The 12,500-nt window shown below is 44.5% G+C and overlaps 3 protein-coding genes across 5 annotated transcripts in view; 2 read left to right on the top strand and 1 right to left on the bottom strand.

Annotated features, from left to right (window-relative positions):
* Positions 1-5,818, top strand: part of galns (galactosamine (N-acetyl)-6-sulfatase) — an 18,162-nt gene extending 12,344 nt beyond the window's left edge. Inside the window, exons 13-15 of the mRNA XM_027007353.2 lie at positions 415-536; positions 4,754-4,871; positions 5,531-5,818. Coding sequence (XP_026863154.1) covers positions 415-536; positions 4,754-4,871; positions 5,531-5,617 — 327 coding nt within the window. The 3' untranslated portion in view covers positions 5,618-5,818. The remainder of the gene's footprint in view (positions 1-414; positions 537-4,753; positions 4,872-5,530) is intronic.
* Positions 5,819-6,099: 281 nt separating this feature from the next.
* On the top strand, positions 6,100-9,798 carry aprt (adenine phosphoribosyltransferase). The gene is made up of 5 exons (XM_027007361.2): positions 6,100-6,551; positions 6,840-6,943; positions 8,228-8,361; positions 8,514-8,592; positions 8,695-9,798. Exons 1-5 carry the CDS (start codon positions 6,460-6,462, stop codon positions 8,832-8,834), a joined length of 549 nt encoding a protein of 182 aa, XP_026863162.2. The 5' UTR covers positions 6,100-6,459; the 3' UTR covers positions 8,835-9,798.
* cdt1 (chromatin licensing and DNA replication factor 1) overlaps positions 9,699-12,500 on the bottom strand; it is a 4,943-nt gene continuing 2,141 nt past the window's right edge. The window contains exons 5-10 of one of the 3 annotated variants that reach the window (XM_027007346.2): positions 12,367-12,500; positions 12,171-12,271; positions 11,835-12,023; positions 11,238-11,375; positions 10,789-10,990; positions 9,699-10,603 (exon numbers count right to left, since the gene is read on the bottom strand). The exon at positions 12,367-12,500 is cut by the window's right edge and continues 12 nt beyond it. In XM_027007346.2, the coding sequence (XP_026863147.2) occupies positions 10,440-10,603; positions 10,789-10,990; positions 11,238-11,375; positions 11,835-12,023; positions 12,171-12,271; positions 12,367-12,500 (928 nt within the window). In that variant the 3' untranslated portion in view covers positions 9,699-10,439. The remainder of the gene's footprint in view (positions 10,604-10,788; positions 10,991-11,237; positions 11,376-11,834; positions 12,024-12,170; positions 12,272-12,366) is intronic. The other 2 variants (XM_027007347.2, XM_027007348.2) reach the window with 2 other exon arrangements.

Raw genomic sequence — 12,500 nt, 5'->3', positions numbered from 1 at the left:
ACACACACATGCATGCACATGCTATGGCTGAAAGTCTGGGGAAATTTGAATACAGTGATGAATGTTTATATGGATATGTACACCTATATGAATATTAAATGTAAAATAAGTTGTCCAGCAGAAGGGGAGGTGATGGTGGAAAGGCCAAATGTCTTGGGATTAGGAAAACACACACACACATACACACATATATACACACACACACGTTCCAGCGCCTCTGGCCTGTGGTGCAGACATGTCTGCTGGTTCACGGATGGTGATTCTGTCTTGTAGGTGGAGAGTTAGTGATGCGTGTTTTCTCACCCGTCATGTCTCTTAAATGACTCGTGGTCACAGCTCCCTGTGCTCTGACCTGTGTGCTCCACCTACTGCCTGTGGAGGTTTAATGCCTTCTCCTCCTGTTCTCTCACACAGGGCATAAATTTCTGTCCCGGGCAGGAGGTCACCGGGGTGACCACACACACACAGCAGGAGCACACCATGCAGCCACTCATCATCCATCTCGGGCGCGACCCTGGCGAGAAATACCCAATCAGGTATGGGCTTCGGTCAGCATCACATACAGGCCAACTCTGCTAGTCTGATTTCACGCTTCTCTATTCATGCCTCTTCGCAGTATGTCCGGAGAGCGCAAGAGGACGCTGTAGAAGGGGTGAGGGTGGTGTGGGATGGGTGAGGGTGGTGTAGGTCAAGCGTAGGACAGCCAAGGACAACGTAGGATGGTGCGGGACTGAACCTGTCCGATTGATTCTGGTCCAGCATGCTGCCGATCGATCTGTGGGAGCAGGAGAAGACCTGCATACACGCGACGCCGCTGTGGTCATGCGCGGCGTCTGGCAGACCGCGTGTCCAGGTGGAGATGAACGGAGGCCCCGCTTAGCGGACTCGCTCACGGGTCGCCACGCAGAGGCAACGTGACAACGCGGTGTGGAACGCAAAAACAGCCGAATAACAAGGGCGGAATCCTACGCGAGAAGCCATGTGTGCTTACAGTGCCCGTGTTTGATGATCTGGGGCTGTGAAGAGGGACTTGGCCTCAACCTCCACCCCTGTGCTGCCTGCCGCCGGGCTGAATCTCTCTGTCCCTCTCCCGCTACTTCTCTCGGTCATTCCCTCTGTGTCTGGCTCACTTTCTCTTAGTCACAGTTCTTCTCTTTATCCTGTAAGGGCTCGTTGTAGCCGTGCCCCGCCGCTTTCCTCTTGGCTCTTTCTCTCTGCCCCACTCTTATATCGCTCCTTTCTCTCCCTGTTCATTCCCGTTCACACCTCCCCAGCTCCTCCCCCCGTTCCTGCTCCCTCTCCAAGGGAGAGGAATAATGAAACATTAATGCTGTTTTTGCTCTTCCTCTCCTTTTTTCACGGCTGGACTCAGGCCCCACTGGTACAGGGAAAGAAAGATTCTCCAAAGAAATCGATAACTGTGCTGAACTAGAGAATTTATTTGCCTGCCTTTCAGCGAGTATTCTTGTAGTGTCACACTTTAACCCTTGCCATTCCTGCTCTTTGTGTTGTTTGTGTGCGGGTGTGTGTGCGCCGGCGTGTGTGTGCGTGCGTGCACATGTGCGTGCTTAGGGGAAGTGTTTTTGGGCATTCATATGTTTTTTTTATTTTATTTTTTTTATGGTTCACTATTGTCCCCTCTCTCACTCCCTCCCCCCACTTTTGCCCCTTGTCTCTCTCTCTCTCTTTCTCTCTCTCTCTCTCTCTCTCTCTCTCTCTCTCTCGCTCTCTCTCTCTCTCTCTCCTTCACCCCCCCCCCCACTCCCACTGTCCTGTGTTAGGCTGGAGGCCCTGTGTTCCTTGGGTTCCCAGCTGAAGAGTCCTGTGCTCATTAATCTCTGTCTGCACCTAAAGAGCCACTTAAGATGATGTAGTGCCTGTCTGCACACGTACCTCCAGCCCTCTGGCAGGCTGACAGTCCACGACTATCCAACTCCGCACATCCCTGCACATCCCTGCGCATCCCTGCGCATCCCAACACAGCCTTGCTCATCCTTAGTTTGATCTAAAACAAGCCTTTATTGCTGGCACGTTTATGGATAATCTTGGAACTGTTTTCCCTGTTTAGGGCCAATTTTATCTTTATTCTTTCCAGATCTCTTTTTTTTCCCCCCCTAAATGGGTTGTATCGAGCACAAAATCTGAAAACGATTCCGCTGCTTTCCATTTGGACAGACTCTGATATCATCTGTGACTCGTTATTGTGGAGCTCCTACAGGATATTGTCCAAAGGATGGTTGGCAGCGTTTGCCCTGCAGCAGCCACAGCTCTGAGGGCCGGGACGCTGACCAGGACGAGTGACCCGAGAGAGGGCCAGAGAGAGAGGGCTCCCTGGGCCTTGTCAGGCTGCTGCGCCCCACCAAGCTCCGCCTCTGAAGCTCCTCCCCCTTGAGTGAGCACTTAAGCCCCTGAGCTAATGTAGCCAGTGGCTCTGGACTCATCTGTGGCCAACAAGCATTTTAGCCTCCAATCAATAGTCCTCACTGAATTGCTCAATTTCCACAGAGGAGGGGGAGAGAGAAAGGGCAGAGGTATTTGATTGTCTCCTCGGCTCAATTCCCCCGATCTTCCCGACCGTGTGTGTGCACGAGAGAAGTGTATGTGCATGCGTATGTGTTTTTATGTGTGGTTAAGATCCATTCAATTGTATCATTTTGTCCATGTGAGTGCTAATCTGGGGGCATTTATTTAGTTCTGTGTTTTATTGTCTTCGCCTTGCATTTAAAAATACTGTGCATGGGTGTGTGTGTTGGAGGTGGAGGGGTTGTGAATCACTAACCCCTATGGTGGTGACACCTAAGCGGTATCCCTGCCCCTTGGGTGTCATGCATTATAGATCAAAGCCTGCATTTGCATGCAGTGTTATTATAATGTATTCCTCTGCAGTTGCAGAAAGGAAACTGTGGCTCTGAATGGTGCTAACAAACCATGCTGACTGAGGAGTTTTCATTGTTCATCTGGAGCGCTCACATAAATATACATGCTAGCGTTAATTATTGATTCAGGACTCGTGAGTTCAGGGGTTCAGGATATGAGAGGCGCTGCGCACTGTACAGAGAAGCCCCCGAACCCTTTGACGCCTACTGCACGCAAAACGAGATATTTAATTGCGTTGGATCATATCTTTCCGCCTTTGTAGTGCGTGAGTGCTTCAGACGGCTGCTGCAGTCGGCTTCGCCTCTCATCCCGTTAATCTTTATCGGATGCCAAATTATTACAGGCGTTAAGTTCAAACGCAACAAATTAAACAAACTGCCTGGCTCCTGCATGAACTTTCAACACACCAGAAACCTTTTACACTTTTAAAAAAAATCCTTTTCTGTTTTGCATAATCGTGCTTGGTTAAAAATGGAGAGATGGGACCAGGCCGGTCCTTCACCGGGCAGAAGCTGTACAAGAAAGCAAGGGCAAGGTTACGGCTGTCACGCCACGCCGACCGACCTCCTGAGCAGCGCTGGGAGTGATGGAGGAGCAGGTGTTGGTGTGTGGCGGAAGCCCCCCCCCCCCCCCTTTGGGGAGAGCTGGAGTGAAGGTGCGAGGTGCACTGAGCCTGAGGTTATTACGCTAATTGACCCTTCACCCCACACATGCGCACACGCACCCCAGGGGCCAATCAGAAGACTGCCTGTGGGAGGTGGGGGAGTAGAGGCCCAAGGCTGACACAGGTGTTGCCTGCCAGTGTATTAAGGCCATAATTGCTGTGGTGATATGTGTGTGCGTACTTCTCCCACACAGTCGCATGCTCTGAGGAGCCCATTAACCCTACAGGTCCTATTGAGGACAGCGTTCCTTAGTAAGCAGCAGGGGCCCTGGGTGTGCATACATGTGTGTGTGTGTGTGTGCACAGCACTAAGGGCTACATAGGGGTGCAGCGGGCTGTCTAACGTGCAGAAAATGGGGTTAGACCAGTTCGTTTTAAGATGACTTTCCACAGAGACGTCTTGTCCTCAGTGACTGTTAATGGTTTGCGTGTGTTTAGTGGTGTGCATGAATGTGTCTGCCGGGCTGTCATCCAGCCCGCATCCGTGCGCGGAGGAGGATGACTTTCCCTTCGGAATCTCCCTGACTCGCAAGGTTTCTTCCTCACGCCATGCGAGCGAGCTTGTCCCTGCTGCTGTCACTCTCGGTCTGCTCGTTAGGCACCTGGGAAGAGCTGCTGTGACACAGTGCCTACAGTGGAGGAGAAAAAAAAGAGGTGCTGTATAAATAAAACGGCATATGTGTATATTCTAAGGTATTCAACTTTGCATATTCAACTTGCGTAGACTATAGAGGTAACTGTAGGTTTCAGTTGCGCCGTGTATACGATTTGTACGGAAAATTGTGGCGCACGTTGGAAGTAGTAAATGATATGCAGGGGAATAGGATGTGTCTGCCCTCGGAGTGGTGGTCTGTGGTGGTCTGTGGTCGTCAGGCATGTCCTCCCGAGCTTTGTGCCCATGCTGACCCACCTGACTCCCGTTCATCTGAAGTGTAGAAGCATTCGCTGGGTCACGTGTGGGGAAGTAGAAGGGATGGCTTGATTGTCCTGGCTCTTTTAAGAGGGGCTTTCCGTGGGTGTGGGGTTGCATATTTATTGTAGTGTATATTTCAGCGTGGATGAGCTGATGGCCTACTCCCATTGCCTAATTTTGGTGCACATATGATTTGGTTTTGTTCATGCTGTTTCAAGTATAGTTATTTTTCTCTCATCGCTTCCATCTCCATCGTCTTCACCTTTTCATCTCTCTCCCTCTCTCTCCCCCCACTTCAGTGTCCTGTCTAAGGAGTACCAGACAGTGCTGAGTCGTGTCACCCTGATAGTGGAGGAGCATCAGAAGACTCTGGTGCCAGGACAGCCCCAGTTGAACATGTGTGACCTGGCAGTGATGGTGAGATGAGTGGGCCTTTACCAGTGCACTTCTTCTCCCCGCCGCACCTTCGGCGAGCAGGGCTTCGCTTTCTCACCACTGCCACTTTTAGTTCCATCCTCCTGACGTCATGTCAGGACTACAGACTTTTTCTTTTCCTCACAGTAAGACCTGCAGGATTGTGAACTGATAAAACCTCATCTGAATATACAGTTCTGCTCCTTACTTACAAATGCAAACCTCATTTGGTGCAGAAATAATGCATTTAGTAAAAATCTCTTTCTGTTTAAGATTCTGTTTATTAACATTATTCTCCGTTGACCAACTTCTTTAGCCCATTTGTTATATTAGGTTATTTTTGTATTCTTTGTCACATGAATATAGAACTTCTACATCATCTTAAATGAGCTATTTGTACTCTGCATCTTTCACTCGAGCTGCATATTCATTTAAAAATATTAAATTAATTGCGATGGAGAAACATCCGTAGCCTTTGTGTCCCTTTGTGTACAATGATTGCAGCACCAGAGGTTTCAGATGAACCATAAGCGTGGCAAGAGCGCCCCCAAGTGTGTGATGTATTTATTCTCAACCGGCAGTCCGTAATGAGTATGCCTAAAATTGGGTTATATACATGAAATTATTATAAATCTTGTTTTGTGTGTCTGTCCGTCCGACAGAACTGGGCTCCGCCTGGGTGCGAGAGGTTGGGGAAGTGTCTGAAACCCCCGCAGTCTCAGCCTTGGAAGTGTGACTGGCCTCACTGATGCAGCTTCGAAGCACTGTTAAGGAACTTGAACCCAGGCGCATGTTGGAAAACATTCTTGGAAAACCTTACCGTTGATCCTTATTGTGTTGTTTCTCTACACTGTAAGACTCTGTCTGCACTCGCGGTGTAATATTTTACCTTAAAAAAAATCACATTTTAATGAAAAGGGAAATATATATATATATATATATATATATATATATATATATATATATATATATATATATATATATATATAATCTATATATATATATATATATATATATATATATAATCTATGTATATATATATATATATATATATATAATCTATGTATATATATATATATATATATATATATAATCTATGTATATATATATATATATATATATATATATATATATATATATATATATATCTATATATATATATATATATATATATATATATAATCTATGTATATATATATATATATATATATACATAGATTATATATATGTGTATATGTGTGTGTGTGTGTGTGTATGTATGTATGTATGTATGTATGTATGTATGTTTTTAGATACAGACGATTCATGTTGGTTTTATTCGATTTGAATGCGTTTTCCTATTCTCTGACATCATAAACAATAAATAAACAGCCCACACGGTTATGTCACTTTTAGACTTTAGTCTCACCTTTTACAATCTTGAGGTGAATAAAACCACATTTCCGTTGGAGTTGCACCATTCGGGGTCTCCTAGCTACGATATGTGAGCACGTTGTTCGGTGCGCATTGGCTCATCAGAACGTTCTCCTCTTTCTCATTGGCTAAAGTAAAGCGGAGGGCGGTACCTGGACGCAGGATTAACGCAGTAAGCATGGCATGTAGTTCTCGAGCCGATAAGATGAATTTGGTTATCCAAAAAATAAGGTCTTTTCCCGATTTTCCCAGCAAAGGTATATTATTTAGGTGAGTTTACCTGTGAATGCCACAAATGTTATAAATATTTTGAGTGTACGGTTTTTGTAGAACTGAGGATGCTGTCAAAACTAAGCCGGCTAATCGCTAGCGAGATAGCATAGCATAGTTAGTTGGCTGGGATGCTTAGGATAGCTGTCAGACTGACAGCTTAAATGAGCTGAAATTACAGCTCTTTTTCAGTATTCTCTCTTCTGTTTAAATTGATAGAGTGGGAATTGTAGCTAGATTTTGATGTCCACTTTTAATCTTAGCTTGTGTGTAATTCTTTCCCAACAGGGACGTTTGCCCTATTTTGAAAGACCCCAAAGCCCTGACCGCGGTTATAGACCTTTTTGAAGAACATGTCAGGCAAACATACACACAGGTTGATCTCATAGTGGGTGAGTAAACTGATGAGTTATATTAAGATAAGTAAGTGTGAGATCAGTGATTATGATTTAGCTAGCTAGCGGTTGTTTATTTACGGAGTTTATGAGGGGTTTTTTTTTTCTTTCAAATGGAGTTGATAGGTTTTATATCAAAACAGTACGAATGTGCCGTTTAGAGATGGAGTCGGAGCTGTCAGCGTCCTCCCAAATAGCGATTCTACAGAGCCCCCCATTCTGGAAACACTGACGGGATAAATTTAAGGGAAATTGCTTTTAACTTAGATTGCTTGAAAGAAAAGTTTGCCGAGTTTATAGAATCTCTTTGCTAACAATTTGACATACGGTGAGTGAGACGGGCCTCATTTAAGACTGGTATACCTAGTCTTTGCTACCTTCAACTCAAACAATATGACTACCCCACTATTGTTCGGTCTTTTTATCTCGTTATTGAGCTATTGCTCTGACAGTCATAAACCCTTCAAGTGATTGTCCTGCAGTTCCCAAAACTCACCCCAAACACTACAGACACACTTAAAATTTGTTGTCTGTGACTTCAAGCTTGCCAGGACTTCGCATTTGTTCCAGCATGACTGCAGTTTTCCCTGCCAGGCATCTGTTATGGACATTAACAGCAAGTTGGCTTTTTTCTGATAAAATACAGAAATTTTAATTAACTTTGTACTAGCAACAGATTTCAGAAATGTGTTGTACTCTATACTGTCATTACTGTCATGATGCTGATATTTGAGTCCACTTCTCTACTACAGTTGTTTTCCTGTTCTTCTAATTGGAAGGTCTGTTGTTCAGGTCCTTCTTCAGGACCTTGGAAAAATCTAATATTTGCCTTCACAACGAGCTTCCTTGGTGTTTTCCCAGAATACTGAAAGCTAATACTGTATAACTGCACTGCCAAAAACCACTTGAGAAGAATACCTTTGCAGATCCTGTGTCTTATGGATTAGCCATTCAAGTTTGAGGAACCCTTAGATAGTACATTGCTAGCTATTAATGACAAGTGCCACTTTTTACTCCTGTTCTTGTATCCTTTCACTGACTTTTTAGAAATGTTTTTAAAAATATCATGGACTCACTGACATTACAGTGCCTAATCTCATGCAACTTTATAATAGCTTTTTAAGAGCTGTATTCCAAGAATAAGAGTTTTGGGTTCTTTTGAAAAAGAAAGTAACCAATTTTAAACAAAAACCATAATCTGAGCAAGAATGTTCTAAATTGTTACTTTTCTGTAGTTTTGTTTTACCAGTTGCTGCATTAGGATGTGCTTTTGTTCTGCAGGTATTGATGCCAGGGGGTTTCTGTTTGGGCCTCTCTTGGCCCAGAGGCTGGGAATAGGCCTCGCACTGATCAGAAAGAAGGGCAAGCTTCCTGGCCCCACGGTGTCTGTGGCCTACTCTCTAGAGTACGGGAAGGTGAGCCCTGACCCTGTTCTACTGGTCTCTCTGATTTCTTCAGAGAAGCTTTGCTGTTTTAGTGTAATTTCTTGACGTTCGAAGCTGTCTAACTGTGGCGTTCCCCTCATTCTCATCCTGCATACCTTCTTCGTGACTGTGTCTCCCTCCAGGCTGAGGCAGAGATGCAGGTGGACGCTGTGGAACCAGGACAGAAAGTCCTCCTCATCGATGACCTGCTGGCCACGGGGGGTGAGCGTCCGCCTGTGAACATGCTTCACCTTGTCGCTGCGGGACTGAGCTGACAGCTCTGCTTATTTAAGTGTGCCACTGTATGCCTGCTCCCCTCGTCAGGGACTCTGTATGCGGCATGCGAGCTGCTGAGGAAGCGCCAGGCCGAGGTGCTGGGCTGCCTGGTGCTCGTCCAGCTGACGGACCTCGATGGAGCGCAGCGCCTCAAGCCAGTCTCTGTGTTCTCTTTGACAGAGTACTGAGGGGACGTGGACAGTTTCACCGGTCTAGCCCACTGTGGAAGACACAAAGCATTCCATGTGTCAAACACAAGTATTACATGCATTGTGCATTGCATTGTGGAGCGCTGTTTTTCTAAATTGTGTTGTTTTTTTTGTTTAATCTCAGGAAAACATTTCATAGGAAATTTGTTGAGTAACTGTTGTTTAAGTACATGATATTTAAAGGGGACATATGTTCAGGCTTTGCACACTTGATTTTTGCATTCCAAGCATGAAATCACTATGGCTATATTGTCTTAATACAAAGCACGAGTTGCATAGTCTTACATGTCTTAAGCACCTCCCATAAAAACTGCTATCCTACTCTCAGTAATTACAACATGAAGAGTAAGTAAAATATTACTGCAATTATGGAATTATGCTTATCTAGTTAAGCATGCAGCATTGTGGGTAAGTGGCATTACCTGTTTACAGAAGTTTTACTGAAGTGTATGGATGATGGTGCCAGTAAAATCTGAAATTTAATGTGCAGCTCTCTTCAACTAAGTATGTTTCAGCCTATGTTGCCTCCTTGTATATCAACAGCTGAGAGCCATTTCAAATGTGATGGGTAGGACTTACTTTTAGCATAGTTTGTTCTTTTTAAATTGTTTATATTTGTGCCTAGCACAACCTCTGTTGTTGAAACTGCACCTTCTTGCTAAGCTTCAAGGGTGATGGAGATATCTAATGCATTCCCATCATTGAAAAGGTGATTTACTGAGGCCATCAGTTTAATGTGTGTAGAAGTTAAAGTGGTTGGCATAAACTACTGCCAATGCAAGTAGTTCCAAAAATGAAACCCAGCATTTAGGCCAGCTGTTCAAAACAAATATATTCTTTTTTTTTTTTTTATTAAAATTTATTGGTGTTTCTCAGTGATAAAGCAAACTGAGATTATGCTGTTTTATGAGGCTTGACAAGTAAAGAAAATTATCCACTTAAATGTTCATTTCTTGTTTACTTTATTCAGCAGATACTCCTTCAAAACAACTGTAGAACTAAAATAAGTCAAAGCCAGCTCTGGCATCTGTGAAGTGCTTGGCTCCTCCCACTTACTGAAGTAGTATTTGCTAAGTCACACGGCTGCTGTTGTGCTGAGCAATTAATATGGTAAAGTTCAGCAGTCCTGTGTTCTGAATCAGTCTGAAACAATTTGGTCTTGATTAAAAGATATTTTAAGCCTCTTGTTTGGAACAGCTTGTTTATTGGACATGTAAGCAGGTCAAGGCTCTTCAAATGAACTGTTGGTGTATGCGCTTCAATGCACGAACTTTGTGGTTCAGTACTTGACACTTGTCAGACAAGCAAAAGCCTCTACAATGTAAAGCTGTTTTCCACAAACAGAAAATTCAAAACTCATCCAGCTCTAAATGGAACTAGACAAACTTAATAAAATTTAAAAAAAATAAAAAAAAAAAGTCACACACAATAGTACACAAACCTCTGCATTTAGTTCTAAAATGTTTTGCTTATAAAACCACTCCAGTGTTCATAGTCAGGGAGCAGAGTCTGTATACAGCCAATCCAAAGATTAGAAGATATGGAGTTATCAAACTATTGCACTGTTTCTCAGTCCCCATGGCCTCAACAATTTTCCTCTTCCTTCATCTTCTGACTCAGTTTCTCCAAAACCATGTTCATGTTCATGTTCTTGTTCAGCTTGAGGTAGAAATCCTTCCTGATCGGATGCACCGTTAGCCACTCAGGTGCCAACTCTGCCAGCAAGCGCAGATGTTTTTCCATTTCCCCTAAAATTAGATGAGTGACGTCAAATTATTAAAATGCAACAAGGGTCATTAACTTATTTGCTTCTATAAAACACTTCTTACAAACGGACAAAATACAATAAGTGAGCAAAAGTATGGATAAAGAGAGGACACTAGCTGTCCCCCATCAGGGCAGCCGCTCGGCGCGAGGGCCCTGCTGTGCTCACCTGGGCTGAAAGAAATACGGTAGCTGGAGGCCATGCGACAGCAGACCAGTTCCATTATAAGAGTTGGCTTCTTCTCAGCCACAAACACGTTCCTCAGGATGCGGGCCATCTCCGCCAAGTGCGACATCATAGCCAGGCGCTCCTCCTGCTGAGGGTTCCGCGTCATGATGGCTTGCAGCTTTTGAGCCTCTTTAGCTCGGATCTGAGCAGGATGGGAGAAGAGTTAACAACAACAGATCACATTTAAAGCCTCCCACATTTAAAACCCCCCCACAACATCTAAACAAGACTAGAATGGCCATCAATTCCTGAATGGGTTTATTTACATTAACTTTTAGGTTCATTAGCTTTACTGGGTCAAACCATCTTTTTAAAAGAATCTTGGACTCATAAAATGTGCAAAAGTGTCTTGTAAACCTGAACCAGAGCACAGTGTTTGAAAAGCCTACCCTTTCCAGTAGAGACTGGGAGACCCCTTTCAGGGCATTGGGTGTGGGTGTCACCGTTGGTTTGGCTGGTGGCTCTGCCTCTTTTGAACATGCTTTCTCTGCTGTTTTTAAGGCCGTGTCGGCCAAGACCTTCTCCATCTGAAAGAACCATGGGCATTTTCCATCATTAAGTGTACACACACACACACACACACACACACACACACACACACACACACACACACACACACACACACACACACAATATATATAAAAATACAAAAAACTATTTCTTCACACTCAATCTGGTAAAGTCACAAAATGGGTATTTGTAAAGCTGTTTTTTGTTGAATGTATAATTTATGGTTATTCAGAAAACCAACATTAACAGACCAGTTGAAGCAAAACTTATAGTGGTTTATTTTCCATTATAGCACCTGGTTACAGACGTGGCAAAATGTTACATGAATGATCTGAACATGCCAATACAAAAATGCAAATTTTTGTTTGACCCATAAGCTCATACCCAAACCCAACAGCTTCGACTGGGTGCTTCGATGCTTAGTTGTTCTGGTGTCTCTTGTTGCAGCATCATGCTAAAAGGTTAAGCGCGTTTACCTTAGGGGTTATGAGGGCGCGAGCTTTGTCCAGCACTTCTTGAGCGGTGGTCAATTTCTCAGTTTGGGGGGGCTGGGGCAAATCGCTGGGCGGGATGGGGGGTACTTCATCCACGCTGAACCTGGGGTGCCAGCGGGTGAGCCTGTCTTCAGGGACAACCACAGGTGGGTTCAGGGTGGCCAGGAATACCTGCAAGCCGGACCAGACACATTCACATCACACATTTATTATGCACACAAGACAAATACACAGTTTCATTTTGGGATCTTGCTGTTGGTACACATCTGTTTGAACCATTTACTTCATGCATTACATAACTAAAAGCCCCGTGCCCACCTTATGGTGTCCCTTTACAATTTCTACCAGGTTCTGATGGAAGACGCGTCTCCTCTCCAACAGACGAGTGGCAGACAGCACCGGACAAACACCATCTGCTTCTGTGCGGAAGCAGATTCTTAATGAGTAAAACAACACTAATCCAAAACACACCAAAAAGCTGGTTTGAGACCCGTTTCACGGGCAGGCCGGTCACCTTCGTCAACGGCCGGCTCCACTGTCAGCTGGTAGGCAGACTTCTTCACAGTTGCGCTGAAGGTGGGAATGTTTTTTTCCTGACGGAAGATATAGGCGGACGGATACACTGTCTTAATCTGACCCATATGAGAC

This window comes from Electrophorus electricus, chromosome 21 (assembly GCF_013358815.1).
Source record: "Electrophorus electricus isolate fEleEle1 chromosome 21, fEleEle1.pri, whole genome shotgun sequence".
In the NCBI taxonomy this organism is placed as follows: Eukaryota; Metazoa; Chordata; class Actinopteri; order Gymnotiformes; family Gymnotidae; genus Electrophorus; species Electrophorus electricus.
The sequence above is the reverse complement of the archived record's forward strand: the minus strand, read 5'-3'. Positions and strand labels throughout refer to the sequence as shown.

What these genes read in the sequence shown, in the direction of transcription:
- aprt (XM_027007361.2), top strand. Translation starts at nt 6,460, where the DNA reads ATGGCATGTAGTTCTCGAGCCGATAAGATGAATTTGGTTATCCAAAAA. An exon ending in AGCAAAGGTATATTATTTAG is followed by an intron (nt 6,552 to 6,839) that starts GTGAGTTTACCT and finishes CTTTCCCAACAG; the next exon opens with GGACGTTTGCCCTATTTTGA. An exon ending in ACAGGTTGATCTCATAGTGG is followed by an intron (nt 6,944 to 8,227) that starts GTGAGTAAACTG and finishes TTTGTTCTGCAG; the next exon opens with GTATTGATGCCAGGGGGTTT.